The following is a 14,083-nucleotide window of genomic DNA, read 5'->3' as shown; positions in this document are numbered from 1 at the left end:
ATCTGCACCGATCTGAACCAAATTGACGGAAGATGTCGAAGGGCCTAAGATAACTCACTGTCCCAAATTTCAGCAAAATCGGATAATAAATGTGGCTTTTATGGGCCTAAGACCCTAAATCGGCGGATCGCTCTATATGGGGGCTATATCAAGATATAGTCCGATATAGCCCATCTTCGAACTTAACCTGCTTATGGACAAAAAAAGAATCTGTGCAAAATTTCAGCTCAATCTCTCTATTTTTGAAGACTGTAGCGTGATTTCAACAGACAGACGGAGAGACGGACAGACGGACGGACATGTCTAGATCGTCTTAGATTTTTACGCTGATCAAGAATATATATACTTTATAGGGTCGGAAATGGATATTTCGATGTGTTGCAAACGGAATGACAAAATGAATATACCCCCATCCTTCGGTGGTGGGTATAAAAATGCGATTTTTATGGGCCATAGACGATGCGATTTTTATGGGCCATGTGAAATTTTGCACAAAATACTTCTTAGTAGTGTAGGTCGGTTTGGATTGTAAATGGGGCAAGTAGGTCCATGTTTTGATTAACTGTCATACATACCGATCTTGGATCTTGACACTTTGAGCCAATAGAGGGCGCAATTCTCATCTGATTTAGCTGAAATTTTGCATGAAGTTGTTTGTTATGACTTCCAACAACTAGAGGGCGTAATTATTATCCGATTTTGCTGAAAGTTTGTTTAACCGCTCAATCGATCTATAGCTTGATACAGCTCCCATATAAACCGATATCCCGTACATGCTTCTTGAGCCCCTACAAGGCACAATTCTTATCCGAATGGACGGAAATATTACTCAGTATCTTCTACTATGGTTTTCAACATTCATTTTACTTATGGTCCGAATCGGATTATAGCTTGATATGACTCCAATAGAATAACCAAATCTAGTCAGACTTTAATTTTGTAAACCTATTGAAATAGCGAATAGAACCTTGTACGATTTTCTTACGATGGTACGAAATTTTTGGCTTCTACAGCCTTAAAAATCGAAAAGCATAAAAGATATATATGGGAGTTTTATCTAAATCTGATTCGATTTTGATGAAATTTTGCACACGTTTTGGGACGTCAAAAAAAAAAACACTTTGTGCCAAATTATGTAAGAATCGGACCAAAATTGAGCCTTCTACAGACTTAAAAGACCATATCGGATGAAAGTTATATATGGGAGCTATATATAAATCTGATCCGATTCTGATGAAATCTTGCACACATATTGGGACGTCATTGGACCAGGAAAGAGACTTATGCAAAATTTTGTGAAAATCGGACAACGAATGCGACCTGTACCTTGATAAAAACAAGTAAAAGCGTGCTAAGTTCGGCCGGGCCGAATCTTATATACCCTCCACCATGGATCGCATTTGTCGAGTTCTTTTCCCGGCATCTCTTCTTAGGCAAAAAAGGATATAAGAAAAGAGTTGCTATGCTATTAAAACGATATCAAGATATGATCCGGTTCGGACCACAATTAAATTATATGTTGGAGACCTGTGTAAAATTTCAGCCAATTCGTATAAGAATAGCGCCCATTTGGGCTCACGAAGTAAAATAGAGAGAACGATTTATATGGGATCTGTATCGGGCTATAGACCGATTCAGACCATAATAAACACGTTTGTTGATGGTCATGAGAGGATCCGTCGTACAAAATTTCAGGCATATCGGATAATAATTGCGACCTCTAGAGGTCAAGAAGTCAAGATCCCAGATCGGTTTATATGGCAGCTATATCAGGTTATGAACCGATTTGAAACTTATTTAACACAGTTGTTGAAAGTAAAAATAAAATACGTCATGCAAAATTTCAGCCAAATCGGATAGGAATTGCGACCTCTAGAGGTCAAGAAGTCAAGATCCCAGATCGGTTTATATGGCAGCTATATCAGGTTATGGACCGATTTGAACCATACTTTGCACAGTTGTTGGATATCGTAACAAAACACGTCGTTCAAAATTTCATTTCAATCGGATAAGAATTGCGCACTCTAGAGGCTCAAGAAGTCAAGACCCAAGATCGGTTTATATGGCAGTGTTTGCGTGTAGGCTGAATGTACCTTGGTTGTCTTTAGAATTATGAACTGGAAAACATCAAACAAGACTTAAGACACCTTTCCGATGTGGTTCGTTTCGTTGGTAAATTCAAAGTGGGAGTTTATTTTAATAATGGCTTATCATCTAACATATGATTTTGTATGTTGGCTAACTTAACGAAAGCAAAAGAAGTTACCTGTCAACTTATAGTTAGTAAACTTAGAGGTAAGAAAGAAATAATTGGGCAAAATTGTAATAGATTATATCATTGGCATAAACATTCCGGGCCCCTTGATGGGTACCATCGAAATAAATTGAAAAAAGAACTTGTCTAATGTAATATGTTAAGATACAATTCAAGAATAATTCTGAAATTCTATTTTGAAATACAAATTGATAATAAAATCAAAAAAAAATAAAAATATTATACTTAGCGTAAAAGATATTGTTTTAATCTTAAGGCGAGCAAATTCCAGAAACCAGCCATCCTAGAATTGAATTCTGAGCCATCGGTATCCCTTCATGATTCGGCATAACACCCCCAAGGATTATTTTGGGGTAGACATCTGAGCCCAAAACCATAGAAATTGGTGCGCTTTCATAAAATGCGGGGTCTGCAAGAATAAGATTTATAAATTTGTCCTTGAAAGTTGAAGGTAATGAATGTGATGGGGTTTTCATTGACATTCGATTGTCAACTCGAAAATTTGCTGAAAATCGAGCTTTAGGATCAGAGTTAGCTCGAATGGTTAGTTGGCACATTAAGGTATCTTCGACATGAATGGGTTTGATGCCAATTTTAGTGAGAGTAGATTTTATTACGCGGCTGACTGCACATCCTGTGTCAATTAGAGCTCGAACTTGGTATAGGCGTCGATCGTGTACTATCTTAACCAGAGCAGTGGGAAGTACGGTAATTGTTTGTGGTGGCAAAGCGCTTGAAGTCACAACGCGTACTGCTTCCGATTCCCGTTTTATTGACTCTTGATGCAGTAGAGTGTGATGTGATCGTCTGCAAATGTGGCATCCTGTATTTGAGAAACATCCAGACTGAGAGTGCTTATGGGCCAAGCAATTGATACAATACTTATATTTTTCCACAACTTGTTTTCTTTGATTGGCACCCATTGAGAGAAATTTCCTACAGATTCTTAGTGGATGAAATTTTTTGCAGATTCGACACTGAAAGGGTCGTTGTTTTTGACGGCTGACTCGGTTAGGAGTGCTAGAACGGTTTTGAACAATTCTAGGCATTCTGAAAATAAAGGTTTCTTAAAATATGGAAATATTGCCAAAGATAATGATATTGAAAAGGAATCGTATATGATATGGTAAGGAAAGGAGTCGGACGGAACTATTGGGTGGGAAGTAGAACGAGTTTTGTAATTGGACGAGTAATCACACCCTTTGATGTGTAAACGGAGGCTACTCGTACACGCTTATCTTTTCCTGGATGAACATGAGTAACTCGACCAATTCGCCATTCGTTTGGTGGAAGATTTTCGTCGCGGATAACGACAATGGAATCAATTTCTACGTTCTTTTCTGGATTTTTCCATTTGTTCCTCTTATGGAGCTCCTTTAAATACTCGGATTTCCAACGTTGGCAAAAATGTTGCTGAAGGACCTTGACACGTTGCCAACGATTAACCACAGACTCAGGATGAGTGTCGTAATTAGGCTCTGGAGGAGCCAAAATTGGTCCTCCTATGAGAAAATGTCCTGGTGTGAGCGGATTTAAGTCAGTGAAATCCTCTGACATTGTGGAAATAGGCCTCGAATTAAGACAAGCTTCTATTTTTGTCAGAAGAGTACAAAATTCTTCGAAGGTGTAGGTGAAACCGCCAGAAATTTTCTTCAAATGGGTCTTAAAACTTTTCACCCCGGCTTCCCATAGGCCACCCATATGGGGTGCGCCTGGGGGAATGAAATGCCACGAGAGGTTTTGGTGGATAAATTGGGACACAATATTGGATTTAGATGCTGCAACGAAGTCCCTAGCGATATCTCTTGAGGCACCAACGAAATTAGTTCCGTTGTCGGAATATATATTAAGAGGACAGCCACGCCTGGAGACAAATCGGTGAAAAGCTGCGAGGAACACTGGGGTGGATAAAGAGGACGTAGGTTCCAGGTGAATTGCTTTGGTCGCAAGACACACAAAAACGCAAACGTACCCTTTGGAAATTTTGGAACCACGACCTGAAAAGCTCTTAACGTCGAACGGACCTGCAAAGTCAACGCCTGTGTTATGGAATGGGCGCTTTAAGGTTGTTCGTGTTGGGGGAAGAGCTGCCATGAGCTGTGTTTGAATTTTCTTCTTATGTAAAACACACACCTTACACTGGTGGATTATAGTTTTGATGAGGTTTTTTAATTTAGGAATCCAAAATTGCATTCGAATGAGGTTAAGTACTTGCTGGTTACCACCATGAATGCTAAGAATATGAGTGAATTGGACTAAAAGGCGACTAAGATGGCAGTTATAGGGGAGAATTATTGGATAACGTTCATCGTAGCTAAGGGATGGCGAATACGCGAGTCGACCAAACGCGCGAATAACTCCATTCTCATCCAGAAATGGATTTAAGTTAAGAATGTTAGAAGACTTTGGGACAGCTTTCTTTAGTCGTAAAGCTTCAACCACCTCTGGAAATCCTTCCGCTTGAGCTAGAACTATTAATCTATTTCTAACTGCCTTTACTTCTGTAACCTTTAACTCGACAGAATCGAATGTGACTGAATCGCGGTGCTTTGGATGAGTCTTGTGAAAGAATCGGAATATATAACAAATGACTCGAATAGCCCGATGAAAAGAAGAAAAGCGACCTATAATTTCGTGATTATCGGAGTTGGTAGCAAGATGTACTCGTAGGGCTTTCTGTTCCAATTCAGTATCGTCTATGATATCGTCTGATATAGGCCAACTGTTTCGAGATTCGGACAGCCACTTAGGTCCGCACCACCAGAGATTATTTTCAATTAAATCTTTGGGATAAACTCCGCGGCTAGCTAAGTCCGCTGGATTGAATAGGGTATCAACATGGAACCAATTGTCAATTCCTACCTTGCTGCTTATGGTGGATACGCGGTTTGCAACAAAAGTTTTCCAGTTGCATGCGGGCTTTCGCAGCCAAGCCAAAACAATAGTTGAATCAGTCCATTTGAATATTTCATAACTTGGAAGATTCATTGAAGGAATTACTGACCCGACAACTTCTGCGAGCAAGGTAGCCCCAAGGAGTTCAAGTTTAGGAATGGAAAGGCATTTGACTGGTGCTACCCTGGATTTGGATGTTAGCAAATTTACAGAAACATGTCTGCTTTCATCCTCCACACGGGAGTAAATGACTGCTGCATATGCATTTTCCGATGCATCGCAAAATGCGTGAAATTGGATACGAAATGAGGGTGCGTAGGAAATCCAACGTGGGATTTGGATTGAGTTGATAGTTGAGAAGTCATCTAGAAGATTTTTCCAATCTTGGAAACATTTGGAAGTAATTTTCTCATCCCAATCAACCTTGGATAACCACACATGTCGCATAAGAATTTTCGCTAGGACGACTATGGGTGCTAGCCATCCAGCTGGATCGAAAATCTTAGATATTTCGGAAAGCACCTCTCTTTTCGTGTAACTCTCCTTACATGGCGTTGCCTGAATTACGAATAAGAACTTATCTAACATGGCATTCCACCGCACACCTAAAGTCTTGGTTAGGCTGCTGTCATCGAAAAGAAGGAAATCTTCCTTCAAGATGTGCTCTTTGGGTAAGGACTGGAGAATCTCCTTAGAATTGGATGCCCATTTTCTAAGTGGAAAACATGCGGAATTAAGGGCTGAGATCAATTGATCTTTAGCCTTTAAAGCCAATTGGAGATCGTGGCAACCAGTTAAAACATCGTCCACGTACATGTCGTCTCGAATAATGTGGCTTGCCAAAGGATAAAAACTGCTGCAGTCTTCTGCGAGCTGCATTAGAGTTCTAATAGCCAAATATGGAGCTGCATTTACACCAAAGGTTACGGTTTGCAGTTCGAAATCTTGAATCTGTTCCTTTGGCTTTGTTCGAAACAGAATTCTCTGGAAACAAGAATGATCTTTATTAATCCTTATTTGCCGATACATCTTTTCGATGTCGGCACTGAAAACATAGCGATAGAGACGCCAGCGCAAAAGAAGAAGAGTCAAGTCATTCTGAAGTACTGGGCCTGGATAGAGAATGTCATTAAGTGATGTTCCCGAGGATGTTGGACATGAGGCATTGAAGACCACTCTGACTTTGGTAGTGGTTCTATCGGGTTTTATCACCGCATGGTGGGGGAGGTAATAGTGCCTTGGAAACTCTTCCTCAACAGGAATAGGAACCTTGGCCATATGGCCTAGGTCTAAATATTCCTGGATGACAGAATCATATTCGTCTTTTAACGACATGTTTTTGGATAGTCGAGACTCATTTCTCAAGAATTGAGCACTAGCTATGGACCTGGATCGTCCTATCTGTGGAGAGTTATATGAAAAGGATTCCTTGAACGGCAGAGACACTATATATCTCCCATCAGAGTCACGTTTGGTTGTTTCCGAATATAATTTCTCGCAAAATGAATCGGATTCGGAGAGTAGAGGCTTTTGCGGAACTTCCTCCACCTCCCAAAAACGCTTTAGCTGTTTTTCTAAATTCGTTTCTGAAAAGTAGGAAACTATAGTAGAATAGGATGATACTTTAGGATTATTCCGGATAGGTCCTGTAATTATCCATCCGAATATTGTCTCTTGAGCGACAAGAGAGCCGCAAATGTTTCGACGAACATTGTCCAAAAGAATATTATTGAATATGTCCGCGCCAATAAGCAGATCGATTCGGCTACTTTCAAGAAACTTTGGATCAGCAAGCCGAATGTTCGGAAATTCTACAAGAACCGAAGGATTAATGGAACTTGTTGGAAGATCTCCTGAAAGTTGCGGCACGACCAAAGCTGTTACATTGACATGCAAGTCGGAGTCAAAACGAGGGCTTATAGAAAATGTTGCCATTTTTCTGGATTTTGCTGACGTGACACCATTGAGACCCGCAATGTCGGCCTCGATTGGTTGGAAAGGCAGTTTGAGGATATTGAAGACACGTTCAGATATGAACGTTCCTTGTGAACCTGAGTCTATCAGGGCTCTCACAAAATATTTCAGTCCGAGATGACTGATTTCAACCAGCGCAGTGCCGAGAAGAACATTTTGAGAATGTGCAGCGAAACATGATTGGATGTTACTTGCAGAGGACGAAAAAGGCGGGAAAGATACCTGTTCGAGGCTTGCGTGATGAACGGACGATTGGGGGATTGTGGACTGTATCTGTTGGAGTTCAGAATTTTGAATTTGGGAGTGACTTGAGGCAGGATTCGTATCGTGAACAGGCTTAACGTCACGATGCAGGAGAGTATTATGCCTCTTTCCACACGAGTAGCAGTTGTGAGGACTTTTGCAGTCCTTTACGCTATGGGCTTTTGCGAAACAATTGAGACATAAATTCAATCTTCGGATACAAGATTGTCTATCATCTATTTTCATGTTAAGAAACTTAGGGCATTTGCGGATTGTATGAGGCTCATTTGCACATAAATTGCATGGTGGATTTGAAGTGGGGGGAGAAACCTTCGCATGGTTGCTATTAATTTTCTTATTCAAGGGCGTTGCCTGTTTCTTACAGCTTGAATTCGTCTTATCTGCATTGAAGGGACCGTTTATTTCACAAATTGTCTCCAACGTCTGGTATCTGCTTGACAAAAACGAATCTAAATCTGTCCATTTTGAAATATCTTTCTTGTTTTTAATGGATTGCTCCCACAGAGAAAGAGTAACACGAGGAAGTTTCGTAGAGCAGACAAAAACAAAAATTGCGTCCCAGCTTGAGACGTCAATATCATATAATTTCAAGGACGAAATGCAGGAGTTGATGTCGCGTTGAAGGCATTTAATATCTTCACTTGACTCCGTAGTAATCGTGGACAAATTAAATAGAATTCGAAGCTGACTATGGACTAACATTCTTTTGTTTTCGAATCTATCTTTAAGATTCGACCATGCGATGTCAAAGCCGTTGTTTGTCAGGGGACATTTTTTGACAATGTCATGTGCCTCTCCCTCTGTCTTCTTCCTCAAATGAAACAATTTTTGAACCTTGGAAAGACTGGAGTTATTCACGTATATGGCAGAGAACATGTCTCGAAACGAAGGCCAGGATTGGTAATCTCCACGGAAAGATTCCGTATCGCAAGCTGGAAGGTGAAAATTAGAAGGCTGGACGGATGCTTGCTGAGTGGGAGTTACATTTGTTCGTCTATGAATATGGGCACTAAGTTTTGAAACAATTCTGACGTAGGTTTCATAAGAAGCGTGAAATCTTGCATTTATGCTGTCTAGGTCAGAGCCTTCGCTATCAGAATCTGATTCAGGGGAGTTATTCCCATCATCATTGGCTTCTCCGGATGGCTTTTTGCTCTGACTGTCGAAATGATCTATACATTTGTCATAAAGGCTTTTGACAGTTGCCCAAATTGATTTAAGCTCATCGCGGTGTATCTCTAGAGCGAAAATAGATGATTCGGAAATATTTGCCTCAGTTAATCCCTGTTCGAAATTAACTAGCTTATCATTAGCCCGGATGAATCGTTCTAAGGAGCTCATGATGAATGTTGGAATTTAAGAGAATTAATTGAATGAGAAACCACGAGAAGAAAAGACTTAAATATCGTTAAGCTGTAGATATATAAGGCAAATTCCTAATATATGAAATCAGGCTTCGAAATAGGCTTCTTCGAATTTCTAATGGGAAAGAAGCTATTTGTACAACGTGATTGAAATGGGTGTGGAATTCCTGATTATCTTGTGTTTCCCTTTCTTTGCAAAATGAAAAACAGGAAACAAATTTAGGTAAAAGAAAAATACGAATGAAAAAAAAACCTAATTATTTTTTGGAAAAGCGTTTTGTGAAAAAAATGTGTAGACTTCTCTATTTTCCAAAGTAAATTCGCAATAAAAATTCACAAAAGAATTTTATATGGAGTGCTTTCTGATTGTGTTTTTTTTTTTTTTTTTGAAAAAGGATGGAAACGTTGTCTTTTTAAAATTTTTTCAAAAAAATAGTTTTAATGTGGAAATTTAATCATCTATTTTACTTTTATTTATTTATTCACTTTCTCCAGTTTGTATACACTTGCAATTTGCAGATTAAAAATTTTCATTACAAAGAAAAAATATTGTAAATCATGCGGGATTTTAATTTCGGAATTGTATTAAATTAAATGGAAAAGGGTCCACCCTAATATATCGCAGTCATGCGAACTTTCAATGCGCAGACCAATTCAACTTTCTATAATAGAACTTATGAGCCCAAATTCACTTCGCTCAAAGGTTTTAAATTGTTGTATTATATTTTATTAAACGCTGTAAGTAGATCTTCATGGAAATATATGGATTTGTTTATGTAGCAAAAATTCTTTCATCTATATTTCTATTTACATTTGTCAATAATGTTATCGATTTTTTACACAATCGAAGGGAACTACGAAATAAAAACGATTACTTATTTTGCGTGGGATCTGATGAATCCGATGAGTTGAAATATTTTTTATATGAGAGGGAATGAGAAAAACAAATCGAAGTGTATGGACAATATCACTCGTTCCCTTTTCTAGTGTTTCATTCCATCGAATGTGTTATACAAATTTGGCACTTAGAAATTGGGGGATAGAGATAAGCAATTGGAGAGAGCACGCATAAAAAGAAGTATGGATAATTGGAATGGAGGAATAAATGAGGAGAATTGTAGCATATATATGTAAATATGTATGTACGTACCAATTAAGTTACAGGTTTATATGAAGTAACGGAAAATATGATGTGGGAGCTTGGATTGAATATCAGCTTCTCTATTTGTTGTATATCCACATTTTTTTGTTTTACATATGTACACTCATTCACGTGGATATAAGTATTTATGTATATTCGTATGTAAATTGATTTTTTTAGGTTAGGATTTATAACCCAATTTTATGCAATAAAACACAAGGCTTTTTTTTTTTTTTTTTTTTTTTTTTGGTATGTTTCAAAAAACTTTTTTAAACACTTATGGAGTAGGAGGTTTAATTTTCTTTGCGGAATTTTAACGTTAATTTCACCAAAATTAACTGGAAAAAATAACTTTTAGCACCGCCTTTTTTTCAATTTATTGGGAACATTTATACATTGTAGCGTGTCACCCTATGTCTGATTAGAGAAGAGCGACATCTGGGTTTGAACAGTCTGTTTTTTTCTATGGCAGCTGGTGAATGCAACCCAGCGATACCAGCATATGTTACCTCCACATACAAAGGTAACTAGTACAATGAAAATCGAGGAAACCATATGTTGTTTGTTTTTGCTATTTTGGAAAACAAAATTTTATGATGGTTCCTCGGTGGACATGATGGCTTGGGGGAACCATGATGGACAGTAAAGGGAAGATGACGAGTTCTTTTTGGATGGAGCCGTGCAAGCAGTAAGAGGTGGTGTACTCAAGAGTGTTGAAAGTGGTGTTTCAAAAAGAGAGAAAACTTTAAAAAAAAGAAAAGGTTATGTTGTGTTCTACAAACCTTTGATTGTGAGCTTGACAAACAAAAGAAAAAAAAAACAAATCAGAATATGTGATGCCAAAGGCATAAAGTTTTTTATTTAAAAGCAAATAAATGTTCCTTTTTTTTGTGAAAGGAATAAAGACTAGCTTTTGTAGTAAAAAAGCTGAAGTTACTTTAGATCAACTTAAAGCTAAATAAACTTATTAGTGCTGATTAATGCTAAAGAAAAAAGATCCTGTGAAATATAAAAAGCTTTGAAAAAGAACGTTAATTTGAGCCACGAATAAAACATAGCAAAGACTAAACAGAACAACAAAAACTTTTTGTCAAATAATAAATACCCACCTCTACTGCAATTTTAACCATCGTCATCCACGGCAACGTCAACATTTCCATCCTCAACAACATCATCATCTCATCAGCATCTCCAGCTTCATCATTGGTTCCACCGCCGCCATCTGCTCCAGTGTCCCCGAGGGAATTTTGCACCAGCAGCCCGTAGGTGCCAAGGTAGGCCGATGTATGCTCCTTTTTATATGTTCAATACTTAGAACGATACACAGAGAAACTTAGCTTGACACACATCCTGGAATAAAAATATAAGAAATAAAAAAAAAAAAGAAAACAGAATAACTTAGGCAGCAAACAGGGTAGACATTGGGTTTCATATCTGCAGTCCGGTGATTGAACGGACGATACAACCTAGGAAGTAGGGTGAGCTCATTCTAGGGCACTAGGAATACACTTTAAATAAAAGACCCTTTGGTCGTTTAATGTTGTCCCTGCAGGTTGGCTAAAAGAAAAAAAAAGAAAAACAAGAAATTATATATTTTTATTGAGGGTAAGACATTACACGAACTACCTATACATACTTACCAAGAACATAAAAAGGGAAATCCAGGGCACCTCCGCTACCAAATTGTCTTGCTATCCAGGGGAGCCGTCGTCGAAGCATTCCAGTCCGGCGATCTGACAGACGCAACAAAGGCACTTTTCTGAAAAGAAAAAAAAAACAGTTATATATATATTGTAATTTTTTTATTTTTTTTTTAAGTCCTTTTGGATTGATTTTAGAAGTTTGATTTGTTTTAATCTTTATCTAATTAATTGAATTTCTTACTTTGCATTGCCTTAAAAATTGCGTTTTTTTTGTTTTTGTAAATTGCAGTAATTATAAAGCTTTCTTTAACATTTAAATATTTTGATCAATGTTAATTTAACGTATAGAATCAAAATCAGAGGATGTAACCTCTAAATAAAGCCCATACATACCTTTTATAACGTAGAAATGAAATTCCACTTGGCTTAGTATTCTCATTTCGCTATGGAAGAGTAGATCATTAAGGTAAGGAAGGGGTAGTGCACCATGCTGTAGAGGGGGAACGGGGAGACGATTCTGGGGTATCCAAAACTGTTGGACAACGGATACCATGGTTGGGGTGGGCCGTCCAGGGCACTGTAGGATGTCTCAGTGCCCCCTGAAGAGCGAATCCATAGCGGAAGGTGCGAGTAAGAAGGCGAAAGACATGCCTGCCTTAACATAAGTGGGACCCTGTGTTTTTCATTTCCATCCAGAGCTGGTTTGAAATTTGAATTTTTGGTCACCTGTCTCTGGACATGGCGTGTTGGCAAGAACCGCGCCCCAGACTGAGCCACAGCCGGAGCTCTAACGCCAACAGCCAGCGCTCGCCAGCACACTATGTCCCCTTTCTCCGCTGAGACAGTTCGGACACTCCGGGGTCCACGACAAGAATGGCGCCCGCAACATGGGGCCCGAGTTATCGGGTTGACCGCATCATTTTATCGCCACAGCCAGCAACTGATCGGATTTCGGTTACCGGATTGAGTCCCGATCGTAAGTTTTCAAAAGCTTGGATCGCGTGCCAAACTGGTGGTGACTGGAAGCTGGTTAGATGCAGGATGTGGCACGGTGTTTTACTAATCTTTAACTCCCGTAAGTCACGAAGTTTAAGGATTTTGGTATCCGCATTTCGTTTGCGACGGGCCTGAGGAGAGAAGGAGATGCCATTATATACAATAGTTAACTGCAATAGCCCAAATTACTTTTGCTTACCTGTCCGTCCGCTTAATACAATCATACCCATGAGCCAAAGCACATGAGACGTTGTTGGGTTTATCTTTATGTTTTCAACAACAGCCGTGTGGTTATGTCCGTAGGTAGCAAACGTAATACCAATATACTACAGCATCTCAGGGTCATACAATACATTACGGCAGAGAAAGCAGTTTCCGGATACGTTTGGAGAAGTCCTATTTGGAAACTTAGAATGCTTCGCTTATCCGCTTAGATTTGCTCTTCTCTCACTTGTTCCCCACCTTATAGTAGGATATATGCACTACACTTTCTACCTTGTTTGTGAATTTTGGTTTTCATATCTGCGTTTAAAGAAGAAGACATAATTAGTGTATTTAGAGTTTGAGTTGGCTGAATTTGGTAATTTGGAATTGTCATCAAGTTTAATTAGTAGTATAGGTTATAGGTTGGAGTAGGTTTAATGGTCAATACCAGAGCAAATAGTTACACTAGTGAGGTTCCTGATCCGACCACATCGGCTATGGCAACAACAACAACCACAGTAACCAACATGGCGACAGCCATTACGACCACAGCAGCAGCCTCGGCAATGGCAATGGCCACAACAACAGCAACAGTCACACCCATGATGGTCACGTCCGCGGTTTCCAGTCCAGCCCTGTCGGTATCGGATATGTCGGACGTACGTATAACTCCGGACACGCCGGAGTTCAGCAGCTTGACAGCTCAGACGGTCCAGAGAGAACGTAGAGAGAACCGGGAGACGAATGCTGCACGCCAGGCGCTTTACCAAGCTCCACGAGAAGGAGGTTCCCTAAACGCGGTCATAGATTCGGCCATTGGTGTGGGACAGTTAGAGCTCATCAGGTTACTCGATGAGAAGTTGAGGCAGCTGGTACCCCAGCTTGTACAGCAGAGCTTGGCCCACTTAAATGTTCCGATGGGCACAGGCGTCCCACAGACAGCGACCGCACAACCAGCGCAGCCACACACGGCCGTAGGCCAGCAGATACCACCATCGAATCGAATTCCGAGAGGCAGCGAGTACCGAGAGCCAACAATGAATCAGTACCAAACCTTTCCAGCCGTAGACGCCCCGCAGAGACCACCGGATGGGTGGCCATCCCCTCATCCACCACCGGAGCAGTACCACCTGGGTGACAGAAACACATATCTTCCGAATGCTGTAAACGCGCCGGCGCCACATTACCCGCAAGTTTCGCCTATTCCGAATCGTCAGGCCATTAGAAGAATAGATGTGGAGAAATGGCGGGTGAAGTTTGATGGCACCACGAAGTCGATGAGCGCCGAGGATTTTATGTTCCGTATAGAACAGCTTCGGGAGGATTA

General features: G+C 39.8%; 1 protein-coding gene and 1 long non-coding RNA gene across 2 annotated transcripts; both read right to left on the bottom strand.

The window, feature by feature from the left end:
* Positions 1-3,424: 3,424 nt before the first annotated feature.
* Positions 3,425-8,749, bottom strand: LOC131998384 (uncharacterized). The gene is made up of 2 exons (XM_059370667.1): positions 4,579-8,749; positions 3,425-3,987 (listed from the first exon to the last, which is right to left on the bottom strand). Exons 1-2 carry the CDS (start codon positions 8,747-8,749, stop codon positions 3,425-3,427), a joined length of 4,734 nt encoding a protein of 1,577 aa, XP_059226650.1.
* A 1,994-nt stretch (positions 8,750-10,743) lies between these two features.
* Positions 10,744-13,365, bottom strand: LOC131998382 (uncharacterized). The gene is made up of 3 exons (XR_009398677.1): positions 12,752-13,365; positions 11,950-12,683; positions 10,744-11,672 (listed from the first exon to the last, which is right to left on the bottom strand). It is a non-coding gene; the product is annotated as an uncharacterized LOC131998382 (long non-coding RNA).
* Between the last annotated feature and the right edge of the window lie 718 nt (positions 13,366-14,083).

This window comes from Stomoxys calcitrans, unplaced genomic scaffold, assembly GCF_963082655.1.
Source record: "Stomoxys calcitrans unplaced genomic scaffold, idStoCalc2.1 SCAFFOLD_243, whole genome shotgun sequence".
Classification (NCBI taxonomy): Eukaryota; Metazoa; Arthropoda; class Insecta; order Diptera; family Muscidae; genus Stomoxys; species Stomoxys calcitrans.
Note: the sequence above shows the minus strand (reverse complement) of the source record. Positions and strands in the feature narration are given on the sequence as shown.

What these genes read in the sequence shown, in the direction of transcription:
- LOC131998384 (XM_059370667.1), bottom strand. Translation starts at nt 8,749, where the DNA reads ATGAGCTCCTTAGAACGATTCATCCGGGCTAATGATAAGCTAGTTAAT. An exon ending in ATCCCTTAGCTACGATGAAC is followed by an intron (nt 3,988 to 4,578) that starts GTTATCCAATAA and finishes TCATTCCCCCAG; the next exon opens with GCGCACCCCATATGGGTGGC.